Source organism: Zootoca vivipara, chromosome 10, assembly GCF_963506605.1.
Source record: "Zootoca vivipara chromosome 10, rZooViv1.1, whole genome shotgun sequence".
Classification (NCBI taxonomy): Eukaryota; Metazoa; Chordata; class Lepidosauria; order Squamata; family Lacertidae; genus Zootoca; species Zootoca vivipara.
In genome coordinates this window covers 47,089,651-47,116,329 of record NC_083285.1, presented here as the reverse complement: position 1 = coordinate 47,116,329, position 26,679 = coordinate 47,089,651, and the positions used below count along the sequence as shown (strand labels likewise).

Below are 26,679 nucleotides of genomic sequence, written 5' to 3'. Positions count from 1 at the left end.
TCACTCATTAGCCTCTGAAGCACGGGATATAGAAAACCACCACACACTCAAGTAACTTAAAACAACAGATGGGAGAACTCACATAGGGCAATGAAGAAGCCAGGAGGGCATACCTGGCAGCAGCCAAACGACTAGCCCATAAAGCAAACCACCCAAACACAGTGACTTGTATAGGGTGGGTGAGTGGTAGCAAGACCTTTTGCATTGTCAGGGGAAGGAAGAAAGACATGTTTCTCATTTATTCAAATTCTGCTCTCTCAATAACATTGCAACCAAATACAAGTAGCCCCAAGTAAGGGTAGTGCATTAATCCTCATCTCCTCCATCCATGTAAACACAACATTAATTCCAAAGAAAAAACGAAAATAATAATAACAAAATGTCCAGTGTCTGGTTTTGTGTGTGTTGCTATGTGTTGCTTGTTCGCACTCCTTGCCTACCCTCACCAAGTATTCCTACATGTAATAGTGGCTGTGGATTGAATCAGTTTCCATCCAAACAAAAGCCGTCAAGAGCTCCTGCTTCTCCCTATCTCAAATGGGGAGTTATTTCCTTTTAGCTCCCAATAAACTCCTTTACTGAAGTAATCTCTCAAGAGTCTGTAGCACCCCATGGCTACTGAAGCTAAACTTGCTGGTTCCATGACAACGTCCACTTACAGCCAAATGCACAGAGTCTTTTTGCAAGCAGGTGTGCTGTGGAAGAGCCAATGGTTTGTGATTTTTCCCTAATAATAATAATAATAATAATAATAATAATAATAATAATAATATGACTTGTATGTGTGCCAACACAAATACTTAAACTTCTTATTTTTAAAAAATAACCCCACCCCACCAATGGTAGTCAGGAATCCACTTTGGCCACTTGTTTCATGAAAGGTGCATGAAAAAGCTCTCTAGTGGAAGCAGTGGTTAAACAGTGCAGTAAAAGCACCACCCTTCCAGCATGAACATGGAGTGCAAAAGGGTGCAATTTGAATTTAAAGGAAGGTACATGGCCAGAGCAGGTGGCAGCAGTGAGGAACTGGAGGAGAGTCCATCGTTGCAGCATTAGAGAAAAATGTCTGTGTGATGCCACAGAAATGCGTACACAGTAATACTGCGCATATTCAATATATAATAAACCACAAATCCTGTTATGTTAGATATAGCTCCCCTTCATCTGACAGGCAGAATTTGGTTCATCCTGCTCTATAGCATTCTTCTGGGGGTAGACAACAGCTGTTTTACAGATGCAGATTCAGTTTCTAGAAGGGACTTTTTTTGTTTTGTTTTAATCCACCGGACAGTGACCTGAAGATCTTCCTTTACATATTTTTTTAAAAAATGTGGAATTATTAAATAGCAACATGAAAGCCTATACTTCAAAGAAGATTGTTTTTGTTTTTTGCTGTGCGATTTTAAGAACAAATGCCCACTCCCCACTGTTCCTGCCCCCCTGGGAGCTGCCCATAGATGCAGGTACTGCTGCTCTCTGCACATTTACCTGCTGGGCAATGAAACTAAAGGCCTTAGAGAGGCAGGTGGGTGGCACAGTCTGGAGAGATCTTGTTCCAAATCTCTACGGTTAGAACTGCTTGATGCATTTGTTTGTTGTTGTTTTTTTAAAAAAATCCCCAAAACAAAGGTGTCTCTCAGTTCCAGGTTAAAGGACTGGGCCGCACACATTCAATGGCTCCTCCTTTCAGTCTCTGTTTTCCACAGCAGTCGCAGTGGTGCTAGCTGTTGTTCTCTGCCGTGAGATATTTCAGCGCTGCAAAGCCATAGCGACGTGACATATCCTGCTGGAACTCTTCCTTGAGGGTCTTGAGACAGATACGGTATTGCTTGTTTGAGCGGAATTTGGTGATGTCAAAGCTGGGAGCATGCGGCATGTGGATCATGTAGGCGTTGGGCAGCACCGTGAATTCATACTCCTGAGAACACAGACACATTAAGAGTGAGCATCATAGCCAAAGTCTGAAATAACCCTCTTCCTCCCTCCCTCCCTAGACACACACACACACACACACAGAGAGAGAGAGAGAGAGAGAGAGAGAGAGAGAGAGAGAGAGAGAGAGAGAGAGAGTGAGAGAGAGAGAGAGACACCAGGGTCTTCAGTAGCACAGCTGCCCTGAAGCTGAAGGTTGGAAGATTCAGGCAGACAAAACGGAGCACTTCTTCACATAGTACAGTGGCGCCTCGGTTTAGGACCTTAATTTGTTCCGGAAGTCCGGCCATAAACCGAAACTGGTTGTAAATCGAGGTGCGCTTTCCCCAATGAGGCCTCTCACCGTCGGTGCCCTCCCATTATTCGGATTTCGGTCGTAGACCGAGGTAAAGTTCGCAAACCAGGACACTATTTCTGGGTTTGCGGAGTTCGTAAACTGAAAAATTCGTAAACTGGACTGGTTGTAAACAGAGGTACCACTGTATATAATTAAATTACCGTAGTGGTCTTGGATGGCTTTAAAACTTGGATGGCTTTAAAAGAAAATGAGATTCATAGAGGAGAAGGCTATCCATGGCTATTAACCCTGATGGCTAGGTTCTTCCTCTACTGTTGGAGGCAGTATGGATACCAGGAGGGGAGGGAGTGTAGTTGCACTCAGTTCCTGCTTGTGGGCTTCCTGTAGGCATCTGGTCGGCCACCGTGAGAACAGAAACCTCCTGATTCAGCAGGCGGGTTTATTACATTGTTAGGCAATAATTATAGAGTGGAGCTGATACAGATGCAATGCTGGTTTTACTTTAGTTTAGCATTACATCTGCTCCCAAGTTAACCATCAGGATTCCCATCTTAATCAGGACTCTAAACTAGCTATGATATGCTGCGCTGCACATATTCTGCAATAAAAACAAGTTCATATCACAGCTGCACGAAATTCTGCAACTCATATTTGGCTGTCCTGTCAGTATGCTTTTTATTATGTTTTTACTATGATGATGATGATGATTATTATTATTACCTGCCCCTCAGATTTAACTAAATAAGTGCTGGTCCAATAAAAGATGTTGTTTTTCGGAATTAATTAATATTTTTATAATATACTTGCATATTTTCCCTGCATAGCTCTTGTCTGTTGTCTGGTTGCTAAACACCTTTTGGATAAGTATAATTTGCCACAATCCACACCATGACCCTCAGTTAATAACCTCAAAAACCATGTGGATTGGATACAAGTGCAAACCTGTTTACACATGCAGATGAGTATGTGTAGTTACACTATGTATGATGATGTAAAGCTAAGATGAAGCCTGACAAAGGAAGGGTTGGAAGAGAGGAAGGAGGAGATGTACTTTCACAAATCTGGTACCTGATTTGCAAAAAGCTAGCATTATGACTCCATAAGGAGAAAGCTAGAGAGTTCCAGAAAAACGTCTACTTCTGCTTCATTGACTATGCAAAAGCCTTTGACTGTGCTGACCACAGCAAACTATGGTAAGTTCTTAAAGAAATGGGAGTGCCTGATCACCTCATCTGTCTCCTGAGAAATCTCTATGAGCGACAAGAAGCTACAGTTAGAACTGGATATGGAACAACTGATTGGTTCAAAATTGGGAAAGGAGTACAGCAAGGTTGTATATTGTCTCCTTGCTTATTTAACTTATATGCAGAATTCATCATGCGAAAGGCTGGACTAGATGAATCCCAAGCCAGAATTAAGATTGCTGGAAGAAATATCAACAACCTCAGGTATGCAGATAACACAACCTTGATGGCAGAAAGTGAGGAGGAATTAAAGAACCTTTTAATGAGGGTGAAAGAGGAGAGCGCAAAATATGGTCTGAAGCTCAACATCAAAAAAACCCCAAGATCATGGCCACTGGTCCCATCACCTCCTGGCAAATAGAAGGGGAAGAAATGCAGTGAGAGATTTTATTTTCTTGGGCTCCTTGATCACTGCAGATGGTGACAGCAGTCACGAAATTAAAAGACACCTGCTTCTTGGGAGAAAAGCAATGACAAACCTAGACAGCATCTTAAAAAGCAGAGACATCACCTTGCCTACAAAGGTCCGCAAAGTTAAAGCTATGGTTTTCCCAGTAGTGATGTATGGAAGTGAGAGCTGGACCATAAAGAAGGCTGATCGCCGAAGAATTGATGCTTTTGAATTTTGGTGCTGGAAGAGATTCTTGAGAGTCCCATGGACTGCAAGAAGATCAAACTTCTCCATTCTGAAGGAAATCAGCCCTGAGTGCTCACTGGAAGGACAGATCCTGAAGCTGAGGCTCCAATACTTTGGCCACCTCATGAGAAGAGAAGACTCCCTGGAAAAGACCCTGATGTTGGGAAAGATTGAGGGCACTAGGAGAAGGGGACGACAGAGGATGAGGTGGTTGGACAGTGTTCTCGAAGCTACGAACATGAGTTTGACCAAACTGCGGGAAGCAGTGCAAGACAGGAGTGCCTGGTGTACTATGGTCCATGGGGTCACGAAGAGTCGGACACGACTAAACAACAACAGCATTATGACTGCATCAAACTGCAAATGGAAGCATATGTGGGAATTCCAGTTTTGGAATCTTAGAGAATACCAGAATAAAACTAAGCTCTGCCCATTTCTTCTCTGTTTCTGGTACTGAAGTAGGAGACAGCAAATTTCTGAGCCGCATCCAAAGACAGGGGGCATTAAATCTCGGGATTTTGCCATCACTAAAGAATGACAGCTGAAATGCTGCTCAAGTCACTCGGGGCTGCTATTTCAAAGAATTACAGCTTTGCAACCGAGGGCCACCTGAGCTGCTCACAAAAGCCTCTTCTCCACAGAGAACTGAACCTCCAAGTTAATTACTCTGCATTTATTGCAGGAGTCTGGGTGGAAGGGCTGGCTTCTGAAAGGGACTGAAATCTGTGTCTACATCAAATGCACCAGCCTCCTAGTGAAACAGTACCAGCATAACATTATAGAATTCTTAGGGGAGGGGTTCGTCCTCACTTAACCCAGAAATTCAGAAAAAGGTGTAACCCCTTTCCCCATCACACTTGTTCCGCTCCTGCAAATCCAGGATTAATGTTGATCACCACAAAATGATGTGCAAATCCTTCCTTAAAATGTGCATCCAAACATAATTTATACATCATGGTAGACTGAAGAGAGGGAGCCTGTATCCTTCCACCTGTAGTTGGACTTCAGCTACCATCAATCCTAGCCAGTATGGTCAATGGCCAGGGATGATGGGAGTTGTAGTCCAGCAATTTCTGGAGGGCCACAGCTTCCCCACCCTTCACTATTAGTTCTGGTGTTAAAAATGAGCAGTAATGTCTTTGTAGTACTTGGTCTGGATACATTGCACATGGCAAAGGTGAATCCATATGCTTAATCAATGTTCGTTTTCTTTTAATGACAAATTTATTATACACATATATGTTAGTTTACAGTCAGATCTACTTATTCCCAGCTCCGCTGGAGAATTTTGCAGTCTTTATGAAGATTAATGTCTCCTCCTGCATGAGGGCTATGGGCTTTAACTGTCATCAACATCCTCCTCTACTGCCCTTTCATCCATCCTCTTTATTCAGCAGTGTTGCTGTTACACCTCATCAACCCCATCCTCTCTAGGTACAGTTATTTCTCTCCATTGCTTATATATCTTATGGTAAGAGGAAAGCTCTTCTATGATTAAAAAACACACCTTATATCTTAGGAAACTCAAGCTTAAACCCATTGACAATTTTGCAGCCTATTCAAAGGCAAATAATCTGCCTGTTCCTGGCCAATTTAGACTATGGATACTTCTACACAAGAGTCTGTTAGAGCTGCTGAAGTGTTGCTTTCCTGCAATCCACCGGAAGGAAAATTATAAGTGCATCTTCAAAGCATTTAATACAGTGTTATATTACATGTCGTTGTCCATTTCCATGGCAAAGGCCTTTTTTGTAATGCATATGCCAATCGGCAAAGTTCCCCACAACTTCAGTTAGAAGCTTCCTTCTTGCAACTTCTGCCTCTAATTCAGGGATGGGGAGCTTGTGGTTCTCCAGATATTGTTGGACTACAGCTCCCAATATCCCTGAGCATTGGCAATACTGGCAGGACTAATGGAGTTAAGAGTCCAGCAACATCTGGAGGATCACAGGTTCCCTATTCCTAATCTAATTCCTTTCTGTTCAAGAGACATGGCATTAGTGATTAATTGTCCATGAACTGACCTTTAATTAGTTCTTGAACTCCAATAGGGGACTTTAAGTGTAGGTTTTATCTAATTTTTCTTTCTTTTTTTTTAAAAAAGCAAAATAGCATCCTTTCATAATAATAATAAGAAAGGTGACAAGGAGGGCAGATCAGTAATTCGCTGCCTCAGCAGGAACTAGAATTCACTAATTAAAGGACAATGAAAAGGGTTATCATCAATAATAACACACCACACTGAACTGGAAACAATTATAGATAGAAGCCACAAAGAGGAAGTTTCTAATTAAAGGCACAGTAGTCTTGAAAAAAATATCCAGTACAGTCATACCTCGGTTTAAGTACGCTTCAGTTTGAGTACTTTCAGTTTAAGTACTCCGTGGACCCGTCTGGAATGGATTAATCCACTTTCCATTACTTTCAATGGGAAAGTTCGCTTCAGGTTAAGTACGCTTCAGGTTAAGTACAGACTTCCGGGACCAATTGTGTACTTAAACTGAGGTACCACTGTAATGTGATGCTAGGCTACACTGAACAGGCTGAATACGCAGTTGTGGGGAAATTGCATAAAGCAGGCCTGGAGGAAAGCAATACAACAGAGAAAATCAGGAATGCTGTAAGTAGGCTGAGAACAACACCATCAAAGTTGTCTATAAAAAGTGAGTGGACAGAGTTTGGCAAATCCAGGTAGCTGCAAAAAGGAGATGATTAACCCTATGTGGAAGGTTTTCAATTCCTCTGTTGTCCTAGAGCAGCGTTTCTCAACCGCTGTTCCGCGGCACAGTAGTGTGCCGCGAGACGGGGGCTGGTGTGCCACGGCGTGCGGCGACGAGAAGGGCGGAAAGGAAGCCGGAAAGGAAGCCGGAAAGGGAGGGCGCGCTCCGACGTTTGCACTCGCTTCCAGTCTAGTCCTGCGAGTGGCGAGCGCAGCACAGCGCTCCTTGGCCAGCCAGGCTAGAGCGCGAGAAGGTGGAGAGCAGACCCGTTCCTCCCTGCGCACCCCAACCGCCGCCAGAGTTGGAAGGGACCATGCAGTAAGCGAGGAGGGCAGGAGAGGCGGCCTGGGATCAGGCCGAGCAGGCGCGGAGCGGAGGCGGCGTTGGCCATGGCCCTCCGGCGGCATTTGGGGTGCGCAGGGAGGAACGGGCCTTCGCTGCGCCCGAAAAGTGGTGCCTCTGAGGGGAGGGAGGGAGGGAGGTCTGGCGGGGGGAGAGAAACACCCGGGACACGCCTCTTTCCTCTCGAGGGGAGGGGTCTCCTGTGAGCCCCGCGTGGCACCCTCGTTCCCTCTTGGGTCGCGGAGTCGGGGCCCCTGCGAAGCTCCCCTTGACCTGAGGGCTTTTCATTCTGCCTTTTAGCAGTGCTGTAAGTGGCCCTGAGGCCTTTGGGCCTAATACCGGAGTCTCCTTCCCCCCATTTCCCCCCTAACGCCTGAGAATGTTTGTACTGTGTGGCAAGGCAAAAAAATTAAAAAGAGCCACCCAGGCTTAAAGTCAACAAAGGGCATTAACAAATGGCCTATATATAAAGAGAATTACTTTATATATAGTCAATATAGGCACAGAGTTAAATTTTTTAACTTTTTTAATGGTGGTGTGCCTCGTGATTTTTTTCATGGAACAAGTGTGCCGTGGCCCAAAAAAGGTGGAGAAACACTGTCCTAGAGCAGTAGTTTTCTCCAAAAAGCTTCCTGAACCATAGGTAGTGGTAGAGTAAAATCAGTGGTAGAGTAAAAAAAGGTACATGCAAAATTCCCACATTGTTAATATCAGAATCCTAGAGAGCCACGGTCACCTTGTATAGACAGTACTAAACTAGATGGACCAGTGGGGCCTGACTTAGTAGAATACATCTTTCTGTGGTCCTACTGCTTTTCCCAGGTATGGACATAGAATGTAGAGTGGGAACTCCAAGGTTGCTATGTGACTAGAGATACAAACTTTCAAATATGCTGTGATTAAACAGAAGATGTGCCCTCGCTGACTAAATGACCAAATTGCCATCCAAGACAAAGACTCCTTGAATAAGGCTGTTACATGTCAACATTAGGAGGGTGAATTTTGACAAGAAGGATGCTTAGGTAAAGGAAGTTCTTCTGTATTTAATAACAGATCAGTTAGCAAAGCACAGGGCCTTATAGATTGACAGATTATGGAATAAGATGACATATTTACAGCCAAGATCAAAATTGACCTTCTCTGATAATAATAACCCAGGCTGGCAGAGGTATGAAACTGCTGAGGAATAGCAAGTGGGAAGGGAAGTAAAATAAATCATAAAACCAAGCCTGGGGTTTATAGGGGCCAGACTGATTTCAGGACCTGATAACCAAGGGCAGCATTAGCCAAAGTAAACATTTGTCACCTTGCAGTGTTTGGTGGAGAACCAGGTTGGCTTTTCGGAACCCACCATTCTTTACATTGCAACTTAAGAAATTCCCGTGTGGGAGGCTTCGGGAGATAAGCAGTAAAAAGCGAAGGAACCCAGAAAACTATCAGTATACCCTGACCTATCTTGGCAAACTGCTTTGCCATGAGAGAAACACGGATGTTCCTTGTGGACCTGACCTCCAGCTTTAAAATGCTAGGTGAAAATTGAACATGTATGGTTTAACCCCCCACCTCCTTTTTTGGGCAAAGTGGGAGGAAGGGAGTGACTGGCTGCACTATGCATTGTTTGGCACAAAAAACAATTTTTTTCTGTGTGGAGGGTGCCTCTTTCTTTTTTATTTATTTTGGTGGGAGGTTAATTCCTCTCCCCAAACGACAACTTTTACACTGTAAACAGAATTAAGATGAAAATTTAGTGCAGCATTACTTTTAATGGCAAAGAGCTATGCCACATGGCCAGTAGATGGACACGATGTACAGTGGTACCTCCGGTTACGAACTTAATTCGTTCTGGAGGTCCATTCTTAAGCTGAAACTGTTCTTAACATGAGGCGTGCTTTCGCTAATGGGGCCTTCCGCTGCCACCACGCCGCCAGCGCGCGACTTCCGCTCGCATCCTGGGGCAAAGTTCGCAACCAGGAACAGCTATTTCCAGATTAGCAGAGCTCGTAACCCGAAGCTTTCGCAAGGAGGACGGTACGTAACACGAGGTTCCACTGTATTTGTTGCTGGACGGCATGACTTCAGGCTACCTTAATATGGGGTCTGAATGTTTCCCCCTAACAGAAGAGCTCTTCACACATCCTTACGCCAGAATAGAACAAGGAGAACAAATTTGGCTCCTTGTTCTTGCAGTAAACCAAAAGTTCAGAAGCTATCTGATAGGTAGTCTTAAAGCAACTGAGGTGGCGTATCTTCACACAACATCTCTGAGCACAGTTGCATTAGGACTAGGATCCAACAGGAACAAGAGATAAGGAGATATTGTAATGTGTCTCCTGTCAACAATGATTAGCTGCCTTTTAGCTGTGACAGCTTATGTAAAGCTCACATCTTTTATTTCCAGTGAATTCTAAGCAGGAATTTTCCTTCAATAACAGCAATGGGAAACTTGCGGCCCCACGAATATTGCTGGACTGCAACTCCCAACATCCATGAGCATTAGCAATGCTGGCTGGAGCCAATGAGAGTTGGAATCCAACAACATCTGGAGGGCCACAGGTTCCCCACCCTTGATCAAGAGCTTGTACAACGTGGAGAGGAGCAGGCCTCTTTTAAACTGTCTGCACATACATGCCATATTGGAACAAAGATTTCCTCCTCACCTGTGCATCCAATTCCATGATATGGGCAACTTTGTTCCAGCCAAATCCGACAAATCTTCGGTCATACTCTGGACAGTCCTGCCTTACCACGACATATGGCTCAAAATCTGCTTCCCATTCAACTCGATATGGTGTGGTGGCTGTTCGCCACTTGGCAAAATTGGTTGGTGCATGCCCTTTTGTCCAGACGTGATACCTTGAACAGATGTAAAATCATTGGTCAGACGATTCACTGAAATGGGGCAAATGCTGGAAACTACCTTACATTGACTGTTCATGAAATAGCTGAAAACATGGACATTAGGGCTATAGCATCGAACACATGGTTCTAATGAGCAAAAGGGAAACCATGACTGACTAGGGGAGCATTCTTGTAATACAGTATGACACTTCACTTCCATGTTTTAAAGTAACTCCAGCCCTGGAATGAGATGTTGGCTTTGAGATAAAGCAACTGAAAATGAGCTAACATATTGTTCCTAGTGGTGATAAAGGCTTGTTTTTAATTCTGCAGCTTGTTTCCAAGGCATGCAGAATTCTGAAGGGGCATTTCTTTGATATCATGACAGAAATTCAGATTGATAAACACATTAAACAAAGCCTTGATAAATACTTTCAGTGCCATCACAGTTCTCGTTTTGTTGCTATGTGCCATCTACACAATTCCATCTAAGACAATCAATTCAATTTACAGGAAGGCATCCTTCTATATTTTCTTAATCTTATTCACGTCACAGCAAGGCCTATTCAAGCACAGCTTGAGCTCACCCCATTAAGACAACGATCAATAATTTTCTCTTGCACTTGTGCCTTTCCTGAAATCACTGACATGGGCCCTCACCACATGATTATTGATTAAACCAAGAAATAATTACATCACGGGCAGCATGTATTACAGTGCGCTCAAATGTTTATCGTAAGAACCAATGCAGTCAAGTCAACTTGACATGTTCCTGTCAAACATCTCAGTTCACCCACGGACTCTCTGAAAATGTTGGGCTTGACATGGAAATTTGGCTTAAGCTAGGAATCCTTGGGATAGTTTGTTTGTTCCACAGAACTAGCTAATGAGTAAGCACAAATGAATTGCATCTTTGTAGTAGCAGGTTCTGCTATACTGTAGCCATGTTTTACTAGGAACTGAAGAAACAGCAACAAATTACAACAAAGCAAAATCCTAGTTGTATAGATCCCAAACCATCTAGACATTTTCCAGAAGATATCCAGAATCTGTACACTAAAAATCATTATCCTTGCCTTTTCATGGAGATGCTTTTTTCTGGGTGTGAAATATTGGACTACAATTTTGTTTTCTGGGACTACAATTTTCATCTATATGGAGTGGTCACACATGAAGCTTTGGACATTGTGGAGGACCAGCAGGGACTGACACACTGCCCTCTGTTTTTCCTCCCTGCACAGATGCAGGATCGGGGCCCTGGAAACAGAGTATGATGTTGCACCCTGTCCCTAATAAACCACTGTGAACTGAATAATCCAGTGGTTGCAGCTATACAAAGAAAGGGAGCATCAACCAGGGCCTTTTGATGTACCCTTGCCCATGTAAGCCTAACAGACATGGATGGGATCTACACACATATAAAAAAATATATTGTGAAAATGCTTTTTAAAAAAGTTTACAAAAACATATTGAATTTGCCATAGCTCACAATTGCCATCTAGTGTCACATTTGTATAATGCATTTTACAACACACTTAAAACGTTTTATTAGCAGCTGTATAGCTGAGTCCATGGACAAGCCATTATTGCTATACATGAGAATCAGAACAAAATACTCTGCTTAGTACATAAGCTCCCTGGGATGAGGGTGTGTGCTGAATAATAAGAAAACACTCTATAGTGCCTTCTCCAGGTGCCTTAGCCCCAGATACCACAGTCACAACTCCTTCAACAGCATAAATAGCACTGACGCTCTTGTAACCATGGAAAAGGGAGAATAGGCCACCCCAGCATGAATGTGGTGGTTGTGGTGGTGGTGATGATGATGAAGAGTCCCTTAAGGAGTCTCAAAGTGGCTAACAATCTCCTTTCCCTTCCTCCCCCACAACAAACTCTGTGAGGTGAGTGAGGCTGAGAGACTTCAGAGAAGTGTGACTAGCCCAAGGTCACCCAGCAGCTGCATATGGAGGAGTGGGTAAGCGAACCCGGTTCACCAGCTCTTAACCACTACACCATGCTGGTGATGCATGTAGTTTGGTAGCAACTTCGCATGTGGACCTAGGAGCAGCAACAACTCACTTGACTGGACTTTCATTGTGCTGAAGAGCCTAACCACCTGGATGTCCCCTTTAGCAGGCCAAAGCTTAATAGTTTGACTCTTCCTGCCGCAAGGGAGCTGGTCACTTTTAATATGAATGGCTTGGTACAAAAGGCAGATTGGAGTCATACATTAATCTCTAGTTATGAAATACTTAGAATAGCCAGGCAACCACAGGATTTGCTGAGAAGTGGACTGAGAGGGTGGGAGGGGGGAATTTACAAGGGAGAAGTACTTTATATTTCTCTGCTGCCCAAAGGCAGGAAAGGTCATGAATTTGGGAAAGAGGTGACAAAAGCAATTTCACTGAGGGAAAGATTGCAATCTAGCACTTGGTGAGAGGGTTTTGGGATGCTGCAGGCATGATCAGCAATCATTGTCACGGAAGCCCTCCCTCATCAACTTGGCCTCAATAGTTACTAATGACTTATTAAGCCAACCTGAAAATAGAGGTGGAAATTGTCAGCTGCTTTTCGGGCGGGGTGGGTGTGGGTGAATAGGACTTGGAAGAATTAGACAGGCCAATAAAAGTGGGAGAACTAACTGTGCAATGATGATAATAGCACAGAAGCCCAGCCCACCTTTGTTCTCCGTTGTTAATTAGAAAAAAGAGGCAAGCCCCTAATGGGAAAATAAATGCTATGCAAGTGGAAAATTTGATTGATGAGGGATCATAAAAGTGAGGTCAACACTTGGAGGTTTTATTTCCCAGTAGATTTTTTTTTAACTAGGAAAGATTCAGTTATTTTCCTAATTACAAAAATAATAATAATCATCTTTTAAATTGTTACACAATTTAGGAAACACAAGAGGCAAGAGTATTTTTGGCACATGCTTTGTTCTTTTGTATCAACACACAATCTTCCTCCTCACATTCATCAACTATTCAGTTTGGACTTGTTAAGTGTTTGAAGACAAAGCTATGTGGAATGGGAGCACTCCACTGAACACTAAGACCAAGAAGCCCTCATGTATGTCAGCAAGGCTTGAAAAGGCCCCATCATCAAAAATGGGTTGGAAGACACACTCATAAGGGGTCAAGAATGTTCTAGGTCTTTTATGTAAGATTCAACATGAACCATCAAAAGAGGACACTTAATTATTGTGCCTTTGCCAAGAAGAACTATTTAAAAAATGTTTCTTTTAAAGTATTTAAAGCCCTGAGTTCTGAGCAGTCCCAAGCAGATGTTGAAGTCTCCCTGAGTGATCAACTTGGGAGTCCTCAACACCAAGGCCAGGGCCACTTGCAAAAACTCTGGATGGGAGGTTTCAGGATAGTGGGGTGAGTGGTACACACATGGGTGATAGCACCCCCATTTGCCCTGAGTGACAAACATAAGATACACACACTCCAAATCAGTACCCACCTGTCTCAGAGGCCTGGAGAGGGATACAGAATTCCCAAGGATGACAGCAATCTCCCCTCCCTGATACTCCAGCCTCTGTTGCTGTTGTCCTAAATTCCCAGGCAGGCATAGCTGGGAGACACTAACTCACCCCCTTGCCTGGTCCCAGTAATGGAAACCAGGCAAACCCCCTCATTCATTTTTAAATGATGGAAGTATGAGATGTTGTATCAACCTAACTGGCAAAGAACAGTGCTGGCAAATGCTAAAGCTCCATATTCAGTACAATTTAGGCAGCTCCATATGGCTTGGACCTTTCATGCTTGTGTACATCTCATTCTGTATATACTCCACTGAAATCACTAAGGCTGAGTGATCTTCACAGCCTTATCAAGTTTGCACCAAGTTTGAACAAGAAAAATACAAAGGCATTCCCAGGGGTCATTGTGCAATTGTTATTGACTCCCTCATCTGGAGAACCTCCTACATCACAGAAAAAGGGATGAGTTTTGCTGGTTGAGATGGAGCAATAGAAAGGGTGTGGAAGCTATAGCCTCCAGCCAGCATAGCCAATGATAATAAAGGATAGGCCTTGTAGTCCAACTAGGGAGGGTCACAGGCTCCCCACCCCTGCAATAAAGCATGGGAGTCAGTTTTCACAAACTTTTATATGCTTTTAACAAAGCCTTAGTATTCCCTGACTGCGGGTGAGTGGGTGGGTGTTGTTTTTTAAAAAGATGCATGCAGTACCTGAATGTGAAGAGGGTCCCCATGTCCAACATAGACAACAGCTCTGCTTTTGACTTGGGAAAAGAGAGGCGATAGCGGAGGGTCTCAAAAGCAGGTACAATGAGAGCCTTTTTTGTATTGGCTAAGTCCAGTTGGACAACAGATTTCCTGGAGGAGAAAAATGAAAAGAAAAAACCAAAACCAATTAGCAGAATCTTTAATTAGCTTTATAAAGACTTACCTGAACAAATACAGTTGAGAGGTATTAGCTCCCAGTGAGTACATTGCATTTGTTATACACCCATTGTCTAAATTGCAAGTTCTCATTTGCATTTGGAGCTTTTGCAGATAAGTGGCGGAAACAGGCATCACTGGAGGCATGTACTACCAATTCTCCAGGCTTCCCTGTTATGGCCAAATAGTGGTTTCCATTTTTCCCCTGTGAAGACATGCACAGCTTCTGCTTTGCCACACAGCTCATACGCACTAGCAAAATCACTGCTCAAAGAGGAAATGTTAGGAAGACTATTAATTTTGCCATTGGGATTTTTAAAAGTACACAATTTGTCAGTTGCTGAGGTCCACAGAAGTCACATTAGAAAAAAAACACCAAGCATTAGTGTTCAACATTTCTACCCTCTAACAATTCCTGAGTTATTTCTGCAAGAATTACTTTGTACAGTTTTCTCTCCCAGTCAAGGGGTGGTGGAGGTGGATTACTTATCAAACTTTATTTTGTACATTAATTAAACTGGAGCTCATTGAGCTGTTATTTCATGCCTGAGGTCATACATTGTGAGGTGATTTTCCATTGCTTTGAGTCTGAGCTCAAACCTCATATCTGGATATCTTTAAACCTGTGACTCTCCAGATGTTGTTGGACTCTTCCATCATCATGGTCAGGAATGATGGAAGCTGTAGTCCAACAATGTCTGGAAGGTCACAGATTCTTCATTCCTGCTTGAAGACCTTTGTCCTGTTTCTCTTCAGATTCTTCAAACAAGACAGGCCTGCTAGTGGGATATTGGTTGCAACAGCTGGAAATGAAACCTTCACTCAGGGAGGTTGACTGTGGTGGCAGGACAGCATGGGTTGCCTATCACTTTCTTCTATGGTTTTGAACATCTCATGGTCTTCTTCAGGGTATTGGAGACAAGAAGTCAAACAGACAGACAGACACAACTTCCCAAAGACATCTGAAGGCAGCTCTGTATCAAGAAGGTTTTAATGTTTGACGTTTTGCTGTGTTTGGAAGATGGGTGGGGTATAAATAAAAATGCCTGTTGTTATAAAACACATGCTCAACAACTGAGTTATTTCTTCTTGAATGGCCATTCAAATGTCTCCTGCAGATTGGGATATTTTATTTTATTCATTATGTTTATATTCTACCATTCCTTCAGGATGGCACATATGGTTCTTTCTCTCCCCATTCTATGCTCACAACAACCCTGTGAGGTAGGCAGGGGTGATGTGTCCCATTTTGCCACCTGGGGCAAAATGGGAATGTGTCACAGTGCCACCTCCCTTACCTGGGTTGTGTGGCGTCACCCATGAAGTGGTGGTGGCAGCTGTGACAACTTCTGGTGAGATCTCACTGAAATGTTGCAAGATCTTGCTGAATTCTCATGTGTGTGTTGTGATATCTTGCAAGATTTCAGTGAGCTCTCCCTGCTGCCAGCAGTGGGTAGGTGTCTGCAGGGCATCTGCCTCTTGGGTTTCCACCACCCAAAGTAGCTACCTCACTCTACCTCATGAGTGGGCAGCCCTGCAGGTAGGTTAAGTGGAGAGAAAAGGAGTGTGACAGGCCCAAGATCACCTACTGAGCTTCATGGCTGAGTGGAGATTTGAAACCAGGTCATCTTAGTCCAACACTTTAACCAGGACACCACAATTATTATATTATAGACGCATATTCTGCTCACACAGGTGGCTAACAGAACATCTGCATGGGTCTGACTGCTGTTGTCAGAAGAAACAGTGCAGCATCATTTTTTTTTATAAAACAAATTCCTTAATAAAATCTCGTTCTCCACTTATGTCAAATTCCGCTCCCCTTAACAGGATTAACTGTAATGATGTTTATGATACTGCTGTGAGCCTCCAAGGAAAATATTAGCAGACTCAAGAGCTCCAAGTTGAAGATCCTGATTATTACAAATGAAAAGGAGTCACATCCTAGGATTTGCTGTCACATCTGCTGTGGGGTTGGGAAGTAAATTGTCTGAATAAACTTTAAGTTTTGGGGATTTCATAATAGTTACCAATCAAAGATTTTCCCTCAGGTCCTCTGTGTGGATGTTCCATAAAATGAGGTAACTCTTGGGAAACTTTTCTGAAAGTTGTTTGAAGAGTCTGCATCAAATTTCCTTGTCAGTGTGCAAAGGTTATTGAATTTTATCAGCTTCCCATTATAAGTTTTGGGTACTTTTCCTTCTATTTCTTCCCCCCCTACTTTCCATCAATTCTAATTGACCCAGGCAACTGCTTCTAAATAGAAAGTTCTTTTACAACCAGCCTCCTCCAGCTGCCAGAATTATTCAGCGTTCGTGACACTCTTAATGATTCCACCCACTGCTTTAACTTGTGCCTTCTTCTGTAGCTTTGGCACAGAACTTGGCAAGACCCACAACGTACTGAAGCAGGAAGAAGGTGCACTGAAGCCATTTGCATCTCATTAAATGCAGTGGGGCTAAACTAGTTAAAATGCTTTCATATTGTCCTAATCTGTAGATCATTATCTTGACTTTCTCTGCTATTACTGTAGGCTTTCCTCAGCTTTAGTGTGCAAACAGGAGACAGAACTGGATTCCTACAAGTGCTGATAAGTTTTGCAGGACATTTCCAGGCAATCAGTTCTCTAGGCTGACACCCAGAAGCTACACTGCAACTGTATGCTGATCACTGTGTGATGACTGATGTTGGTCCAAATGGCAAATCAGGGCACTGCAAGATCTGTCTGTGTGCATTGCCAAAACAACAACCGTTGCACACATATCACAAGAGTTGGTACTTCTACCTAGCAGTACTATTACTACACCCGCTCTCCTGCAGTTTAGCATTAATCTAAAGCACCCGAAGGCAGCGTAAGTAGTATTTTGAAAATAGCACCTTGTGTTTGATGTTGTTTCTGGAATTGTGGGAATACTTTGAAAGGGTCAAGACCTTTGTTGCATTAGTAGCATAAAAAGACCCTGCCCTGCCCCTTTCTTGTCCTTTATAAAAAGGAAGATGTAACCAATGGTTAAGAAGAAATGGGAGACAAAGTACCACTAGAGTGGCAGTCAAATGGCTACAGGTATATGACTAGGATGCTCTTAAATATGCTTGGTACATGAAACATATTGTGACACATATGGATGATGATTATGGTCACAGCATTATTCAACAGCTCTGATTTCTGCCCTGCTCGAGGTAGACTGCAGTAATGCTGGATCTTCAGATTGCTACTAAAAGCATGTGTCTCATCTATAAGCCACACAGCTGTAGAGCAGCGTTTCTCAACCGCTGTTCCGCGGCACACTACTGTGCCGCGAGAAGCTGGCTGGTGTGCCGTGACGTGAGAAGGGCGATTTTGCAGCATCGTGGTCCCCTTTCGCTCTAGCTGCAGGAAGCCGGCCAGAGCCTCCCCTTTTTTTTTGCAAATAAATTTTGGGAGGGAGACCGAGGGAAAGCCGCCCGCTTCTCTCTCACGCCGCTTTACGGCTGCTGAAAACCCCCCGAGAGAGAGCAGCGCCGCCGTACAGCACCCAGGCTCCCTCCTCTCCCAAGGTAAAGGGATCTGCCGCCGAGAGTGGGAGGGGGGAGAGGGGGCGGGAGGGGGGAGAGGGGGCGCAGGCGAGAGCTGGTGGGCAGAAAAGTTGGCCAAGTCGCGGCAAGGCGAGGCAGGCGCGCGCGCAGGTAGCTCGCGAACTGCGAGGCGCCAACCCGGCAGCGGAGAGCTAGAGCGCGCGAGGAGGGAGCACGCGCAGGCGCCGCCGCCGCTCTTCCAGCCCAGCTGCCATTCTCCCAACACTAAGCGCTCCCCTCTCCCCTCCTTCCTTTTATCCCACACCCCCATCTTTGCCTCGCTTTCTCCCGCCCTGCCCGTGGCCGCAATGAGCTTGACCCGCCGGAAAGCAATATTTGGCAAGTGTTTCTTACAGTCATAATTATAATATAGGGCGGCAAAGAGTTAATTTTTTAACTTTTTTAATGGTAGTGTGCCTCGTGATTTTTTTCACGGAACAAGTGTGCCGTGGCCCAAAAAAGGTTGAGAAACACTGCTGTAGAGAACAGCTTTAAAATGCACATAGTGTGTGGCACTGGCACCAGTGGAAGCCTGGGCCTTGTTTCCAATGGTGAGCGGGTTGGTCATGTCCCCAGGGGCGTAGGAAGGGAGGGGCGATGGGGGCGCTCCGCCCCGGGCAGCGTGATCCCGAGGGCGCCATTGCGGCTGTACCCTCCGCCCATGCTGGGCGCCCCACCCCCGCAGGCAGCGGTCCCTGCCCCCAGAACGTGCACCACGCCCCTACGGGCAGCAGTCCCTGCCCCCAGAATGCACGCCAGCCCTGCCCCCACCTGCTCTCCCCCCTCCCCGGTGCCAGAGCAGGAAGCTCTGCCACTGCACGTCCCTCTCCTGGTAACCACTTCAGCTGCTGCCATGACCAAGTTCCCAATAGACCACTCTCCCATATAGCCCCTGCTATTCCTCTCCTAAAGTTCTACAAACTGTGATAATCTAGATGAGCTAAACAAACTTGGGGTGGGTGAATCTGTCAGTGAGCACCACTGGCAGCAGTGGGACACTGACTTCTTTCTTTCTTTCTTGCTTTTCCCGCTGCTTCCCGTAATAGTAAGAAGAGAGACCCTGTGGCAAGAGCCCACCTGCCATTTTGCTTTGCACATAGTGCCCCAGACCAGGGACAGACCTATGCAAGGCCAAGATTTGACACCCACCCCAGCCCTCATGGTGCCTTCCCAAAGCTGGGTAAGGGAGGTGCTGGGCTTTGGGGTGGAGGGGTGAGGCTCTGGCAGGATCCTAGAGTCCTCCTTCCCAATGTTGGGCAAGTGCTAACTAGGCTTTGGGAAGGAGGACTCTAGGATCCTGTCAGAGCCCTCAGATGTTGCGTTGCATCATCTGAGGACATTGTGTGTTAATGTGGGAAATGATGGCTACCACACAAAAAAAGTGATTTCCTGCAGCTATCAGGCACACTCCCTCCAACTTTAAGAAAGAATGAGTTACTCTGTTGCTATTAATGAGCCACCCACAAACTCCACACCAGTCCCACCCTCCCATCAGCAAAACAGGGTAGAGGTTTAGTTTTGTCTGCCCCCAAGTTGAGCCAAAAGTTCTCTCAGCTCTAGAGTGGGACAGGGATCTCCAAGAGAATCCTCAACACCTCACCCAACTATAATTCTCAGGGTTCCTAGGGCAAGGCCATGACAGTTGCAACTCACTAGGTAGCTTGGTTGGTTAGAGCATAGTGCTGATAATGCCAAGGTTGCAGGTTCAATCCGGCTGCACATTCCTGCATTGCAGGGGGTTGGGCTACATGATCTTCAGGGTCCCTTCCAACTCTACAATTCTATGATTCTATGTCCAAAGTGCCAAAATGAGAGGTGTAAGCCAGGCATCCCCAAACTTCGGCCCTCCAGATGTTTTGGACTACAATTCCCATCTTCCCTGACCACTGGTCCTGTTAGCTAGGGGATCATGGGAATTGTAGGCCAAAACATTTGGAGGGCCGCAGTTTGGGGATGCCTGGTGTAAGCTAAGGAAGGTAAGCCTCACCCAGAAATGGGAAATGAGCAGTATGTGAACTTTGTTATTCCTTGGGCTGAAGAGCTGCCTGGTTCCATTACTAGGCAGTACTGGAATGTCAACAGTATATGAGCTTCATAATGGGAAAGGATCTATGTTAAGACTCAGGATATTATATCTGAATTTGAGGCTTCATGCTGAGGATCTATATAAACTCATTTAGTGGACATTTCTTTCCAGTTTGCTCAATTAAGGAGAGTTTCAGTCAATCACACTTGCATTAAACATAGTGCTTCTGTAAGCTGACTCAAGTGTGACTCAGTACTTCTAATATATTTATATTATGTGCCGGGGTGTCTGAAGTAGAAAGATTTGTGCAGCCTATGTATTTATTTCTATACAATGCCTGAGCAGATTGGTTCAGGTTTCACACATAAATATCTGCTTTCCAGCACCTACTTCTCACCCACATTCTAAAGAGAAAGAAAGAACATGTGGAAAATTGTATTTATGATTTTTCAAAGCAACAATGCCCCCCTGAAATCCCAAGGCATGCTTGTAACAACCCTTCAACAAAAAGCTATGTATTGACCAAACTGCAGATCATGAGCTAAATGATGAAGCGATAAGCAATAATAATGATTATGCAATGACTCAGTGAAGTGGTGACTCAGCCTCCAGCATTTGCATCATTGAATGGGAACCACAGGCTCTCCACTTGTCTTTGGACTACAAGTCCCATCATCCCTGACCACTGGAATTGCTGGCTGGTACTGATAGGAACTGGAGTGCAACAGCATACGGAGGACCATGTGAAGATTTCTCCATCCCTGATCTAGAGCGCAAAAGACTGAAGCTGGAAAAGGTCTCTGCCTGAGACCTCAGAGAGCTGCTGCCTGTTGGGCTGGACGGAAAAGTGATCTGACTTGTTGTTGTTGTTTAGTCGTTTAGTCATGTCTGACTCTTCGTGACCCCATGGACCATAGCACGCCAGGCAATCCTGTCTTACACTGCCTCCCACAGTTTGGTCAAACTCATGTTCGTAGCTTCGAGAACACTGTCCAACCATCTTGTCTGATCTGACTTAGTAGAAGACAACAACAACAACAACAACAACAACAACATAATAATAATAATATATTTATTATTTATACCCCACCCATCTGGCTGGGTTTCCCCAGCCCAGCCACTCTGGGCGGCTTCCAACAGAAATATTAAAATATTAAAATAATCTTAAAGATTAAAAGCTTCCCTAAACAGGGCTGCCTTCAGATGTCCTCTAAAAGTCTTGTAGTTGTTTTTCTTTTTGACATCTGGTGGGAGGGCGTTCCACAGGGCGGGTGTCACTACCGAGAAGGCCCTCTGCCTGGTTCCCTGTAACTTGGCTTCTCCCCGCGAGGGAACCGCCAGAAGGCCCTCGGCACTGGACCTCAGTGTCCGGACAGAGCGATGGAGGTGGAGATGCTCCTACAGGTATACTGGACTGAGGCCGTTTAGGGCTTTAAAGGTCAGCACCAACACTTTGAATTGTGCTCGGAAATGTAGTTTGTAAGTCTATGTAGTCAAACCAGATTGTAAAAGATCATTGAATTATAATAGAGTTTATTTTCAAGTGGTATTGTTGCCTACTTTTCTGTCAGGATAGGCTAGGACAAATAGGGATTTCATTTTGTGGTATTAGGATCCACTATGATATTTTGAACACAGTATTTGTTATGCTATTTTGTGTAAGTTGATTTGCATATTTTTGTACTGTGTCCTTGTAACCCACTCAGAGGCAATCATAGTTCAGCGGTATATAAATTGTGGGCATAACTAACAAACTGGATACAATGCTAAACTGTTTAACTGTTAGTTAAAAATGAAATCATGAGCTTCCAATTTCCTCCTCACACCTGCAGTGGTACAGAGAGGTGCAGGAGACCCAAAGTGTAACTTAATTGTTCAAGAATAACCCAAAAAATATATATTTTATATTACCCCCTCAGAACTGTTTCACCAGTGGTATGTGGTCTTTCAGGGGAAGGGAATTCTTCTATGTTAGGGCATAAGCAATGGAGCAAAAGAGAGAGTAGTCACAAATTGACATGTAATAACTACATTTCAAGATGCGACAGAAAAGGACCAAAGTGGAGCATCCTAAAATTAGATGGTTTTTCTATTCAGTATCTATTTTCTAATCAATAAGTTGGTTTGCGTGTTCAGCACCTTGAACTGGAAGACTTTTCTAAGACTCTCCAAGGCACAAAACACAGCTCACCTCTCACTTTCCAGAGCTGACATAAACATGTGTGTGCTTGCACACAAATGTGCAGAAATTGCTGGCTCTAAGCATTTGAAACAGCTCCTGAGCAGGGCCTGTTGCAAGGACTGTAGATTCTGCTCAGCTGAGTTTGAGAATGCACACATTGTCCTTAGCCAAGGTGGTCCTGGAACATGGAATCCAAAACAGGAGAAAGTGAAGTGGTTCATAAAACTTTCAGCTAAACTGCAGGCAGCAAATAATGAATGGAAAGTATCTATCAGGAGACTCTATCACTTGTACTAAAATGGATATGGGCAGAAAAACAAGATGTAATAGGAGTAAAAAAGGGTTTGATAAAAGTTGGGTAAAAACAACAACAACCCTCTCTAAAAGAAGCAGCTCATGAAAATCAAGGATATTGGATCATTTTTCTGACCACATGGTGTCCTCCTTGTTCCATGTATTGGAAGAAGGTAAAGGGTGGGGGGAATCTTCGTTAAGAGAAGCCGTGTAAATAGAGCAGAGGGCTGAAGACCACGAAACCCAAATTGTTCATATTTATTGCTATACCACCATACACATTGAAGTCCTCCCCCCACCTCCAAAGTTCAGGGTAGTAATTATTCTGCTTTGACAAGATCTTATCTTTCAATCACTTATCTAACCTGCTTGGATCACAGCTCCATTTTCAAGGTACAGTGCTGGGTTAACAGTATGTCAGGGAGATAACAACTTCAATAACATTTTTCACATCCCCTCTTGTTAAAGACATCCTAGAAGAATAGATACCAGAGATGGGAGAGACCTGTGGGGCACCAGGTCCATTTCCATGCCATTTCAGGATGTGATTGTACATTTAGTGTAGCTTTTGAGCATTTTAATGTTTAAAAGTGCCTCATAGTAGAGACTTTCACAATCTCCCTTTGGAGTACAGTATATTATCTAGACTCACAATTTTGAATACAAATTCATGTTTTGTAATACAGTGGTACCTCTACTTATGAATTTAATGCGTTCCGAACGCACATTTGTAAGTCGAAAAAAATTGTAAGTCGAATCCCAAAGGAATGCATTGGGAGAAAAAATTCGTAAGTAGAAGCAACCCTATCTAAAAATTCATAAGTAGAAAAAATCCTATCTAAACAGCATCCAATATGGCGGACGGAGCTCCATTCGTAAGTAGAAACATTCGTAAGTCGAGTCATTCTTAAGTAGAGGTACCACTGTATTTAAATTTGACCATTTCTACTATCACAAACTGTTCTGTGTGATAGAGCACTGAGTATTCTATAATATTCTTGCTTCCTGGTGGCTGCGGGATGGGTGGGGCACAGGGTAATTTAATTATGCTTTATGGAAATTTATCAACTGATTTTATTATATTTTGTATGTTGCAAGCCACTTCAACATATTTTATGAAAGTGCCTATTATGAATGAATGAATGAATGAATGAATGAATGAATCCTCAGTAGCACAGATTGCCTTATCTGGGCAGGGATAGACTAACTTATGTCTGGTAACCTCCAGGTTAGATGACTGCAATGTATTATACATAGGGCTGCCTCTGAAGGTTCAGAAACTTCAGCTAGTGAAGAATTTGGCAGGCAGGTTGCTTAAGACAGCTTGTATTACACTGCTTCTGGCCCAACTGCACTGGCTGCCAATTAGTTTCCGGGTCCAATTCTAAGTGCTGTTTTTGACCTATAAAGCCTTATTTAGCTCAGGACTGCAATACCTCAAGGGTCACCTCTCTCCACATGAACCTACCCTGAGATCATTCTCTGAGGCCCTTCTTTGTGTGCCTCCTCCACGAGAGGTCTGGAGAGTCAGGGGCAGAGGAAGGGGGGGGAATGGTCCGCCCCAGGTGTCATCACTGAGGGGGGTGACATTCGGCACGCTGCCCGCCCGTGACTCCCAAGCCTGCCCCGAGCCATCAGAGGAAGAGGCAGAGCTTCGCCACCTTGCCGGCAGCCTTTTCCCCTCTTCCCTCTTTGTTTTGACAGCTCAGGGGAGACTTGGGAGTTGCAGGCGGGTGGCACACCATTGCCCCCCCTCCCGGGCTGCTTGGGGGGGGAACCTCCCCCGAGCTGTCAAAAGGAAGAGGGAAGGGAGGAAGGCTGCTGGCAAAGCGGTGTGGCTCCCTCTCCCCCACGCCCAGGAAGCAGCCCGCCATGGGCGGCTCGCTCCACCCCCATGGGCAGCTCGTTCTGCCCCCCCCCAAGGGCGTCTCGCCCCCAGGACACTCACCACGCCCCCTGGCCCCACAGCATATGTGCCGCTCTGGGTGCCGGAGCAACTAGCTCCGCCTCTGTGGAGAGTATTAACATGAGAATGGACCTTTACTGCAGTAGCTCGCCGTTTGTGGAATGCTCTCCTCAGTGAGGTTCAGCTGGTACCTTCATTATACATCTTTGAGCGCCAGACAAAGATGTTCCTCTTTAACTAGGCCTTTAGCTGATTGTGCTGTGGAAGGGGAAGATTATTGATTTGGGTTGGCTTTCCCCCCCAATTTTTCTTATGTATTTTGTGTTTTTTTTATATTGCAATTTTATGTTGTGAACTGAACTGGGATCTACGGATGAAGGGTGGCAGATTTAATAAAAATAAGTAATAAATGAAATGAAATGTAGGGCGGAGAGAGACTCGCTGTCTGAAAGCCTGGAGAGCTGCTGCCAGTCACTGTAGAAAATAGAGTTAGATGGACCAATGGCTTGACTCACTATAAGGCAGCCTCCTGTGACCCTGCATGTCAGAACAATTCATGTGTTTACCTGAGGTACTCGTAGAGTCCATACATAGGCAAGAAGTCAATGTCTGACAGGAACATGTATGGCGTGCTGATATGTTTCATTGCCACATTCCGTAGGAGGTTCACCGGATAAAATTGGCCCTCCTTGTACACTATGTGGTATCCAACATTGTGGCGGCTCATGAGGACCTCAGAGCCTTGAGCGTAGCGCAGAAACTGCTGTGCCTCTGCATCAGAAAGGTAGAGTGCCAAGCTGATTGGTCCTTCCCAGTGTTTGCAGATAGCTTCAAGCATCTGGAGTCTAAGAGGAGAAAGGAAGGGTTAGAACAGGGAAATTTTTACCACTGGGATGCCCCCCTTTTCTGTTTAAACTCTTGTACTGGGAAACCTCCAAGCAAATATTTCCACATATGTTGATACTTTGAAGTCGAAAGATCACTTGGAGATCCGTCTCCGAAATGGGAGCTTCAAAGACCAACTAAAAACTGGTACATTTTACACCTTCTCTAAAATGAAAGAAATATTAATTTTAAAGATTTTGTCCCATCACAGAGAACAAGGAAGGGGGAGATGCAGCAGATGAGGGCCCTTGGAATCATTGGAGAGGCAAAAATCACCTTCAATATTTTGAAAGAATGAAACCATGTAAGTAATAAAATAGGCAACTGTTTGTTACGTCTTCCCCAACCTGGTACTGTGCTGAGTAGCTGTTGAGTAATCCTCAACAATCCAGGTTGGGGAAGGCAATGGTATACTCGAGAGAAGGTGCCTACCACTAACATTGTATTGCTTCATTCATTGCTGTTGTATTTTCTGCTAAGGAAACCATTGTTTAGCTATGCTGCTTTGTATATAAATAAAAGTTTCCCTCAGCTGTGGGAAGCTGCGGTACTTCAGGGAGCCTTACTTAGGTTACTAATATTTACTTAGGACATTTATTGGTTGTTATTAAGTGGTAAATTCACAAGGAGTTGAATTTATATTGAATTTCTGTTTCAACATTCATTCTGACAGTTTATCACTGATTTAGCTTTGCGAACTACTGTTGGATGTGTCCACAGTGTTGTTGAGTTTTTATTTGACCAGCCATACTTTGCTGTTAAACGCTGATGGTTTGGATGCTCTTTAATGCTTTGAAAAGTCAGGGTGGGATTATGGTAGAGGGTAACAACTTCTTCCCTATTTCACTGTATCTGAAGAAGTGTGCATGCACACGAAAGCTCATACCAAAATAAAAACTTAGTTGGTCTTTAAGGTGCTACTGAAGGAATTTTTTTATTTAACTTCTTCCCTCTTTTCTAAAAAGTGGTAGAGTGCTCTTTCCAAATAACACCCCTTGATGCTCCTGCTTCTCTGTGGAGTTTGCAAAGCAGTTGCAGTAATAATAATGATAATATAGAATTGTTAATTACCTTTCCAACTGTAGACAACATATAATAAAAACAAAATTTTAAAAATCCCAGATAACCTTAAAACAACTGTGTGTTTTTTAACCCAGCATTGTTCAATAGCAACTAGAACCACACTGATGTGGCTACATAGAATTGAAGTACTTAGCTGCTGATGTTAACGTAGATAAAGTCTTTCTGTTTTTTGAAATCATGTGCATGTGCTGGGGTAGAGATGTCAGAAGAATCTGTTGAAATCAAGACTAGACTTTCAAGTGGATTTATTTCCACCTGCCCATTTGACCCCCATTATGGCACAAATTCTTGCTATGAATGATGCTTGCCTTAGTTCTTTTAAAAATAGGC

The 26,679-nt window shown here is 44.2% G+C and overlaps 1 protein-coding gene across 2 annotated transcripts in view; it reads right to left on the bottom strand.

The window, feature by feature from the left end:
- Positions 1-221: 221 nt before the first annotated feature.
- The window catches only part of LARGE1 (LARGE xylosyl- and glucuronyltransferase 1), a 314,023-nt gene continuing 287,565 nt past the window's right edge, over positions 222-26,679 (bottom strand). For both annotated transcript variants that reach the window (XM_035126642.2, XM_035126643.2), the window contains exons 12-15: positions 24,948-25,226; positions 14,206-14,352; positions 9,831-10,026; positions 222-1,918 (exon numbers count right to left, since the gene is read on the bottom strand). In XM_035126642.2, coding sequence (XP_034982533.1) covers positions 1,721-1,918; positions 9,831-10,026; positions 14,206-14,352; positions 24,948-25,226 — 820 coding nt within the window. In that variant the 3' untranslated portion in view covers positions 222-1,720. The remainder of the gene's footprint in view (positions 1,919-9,830; positions 10,027-14,205; positions 14,353-24,947; positions 25,227-26,679) is intronic.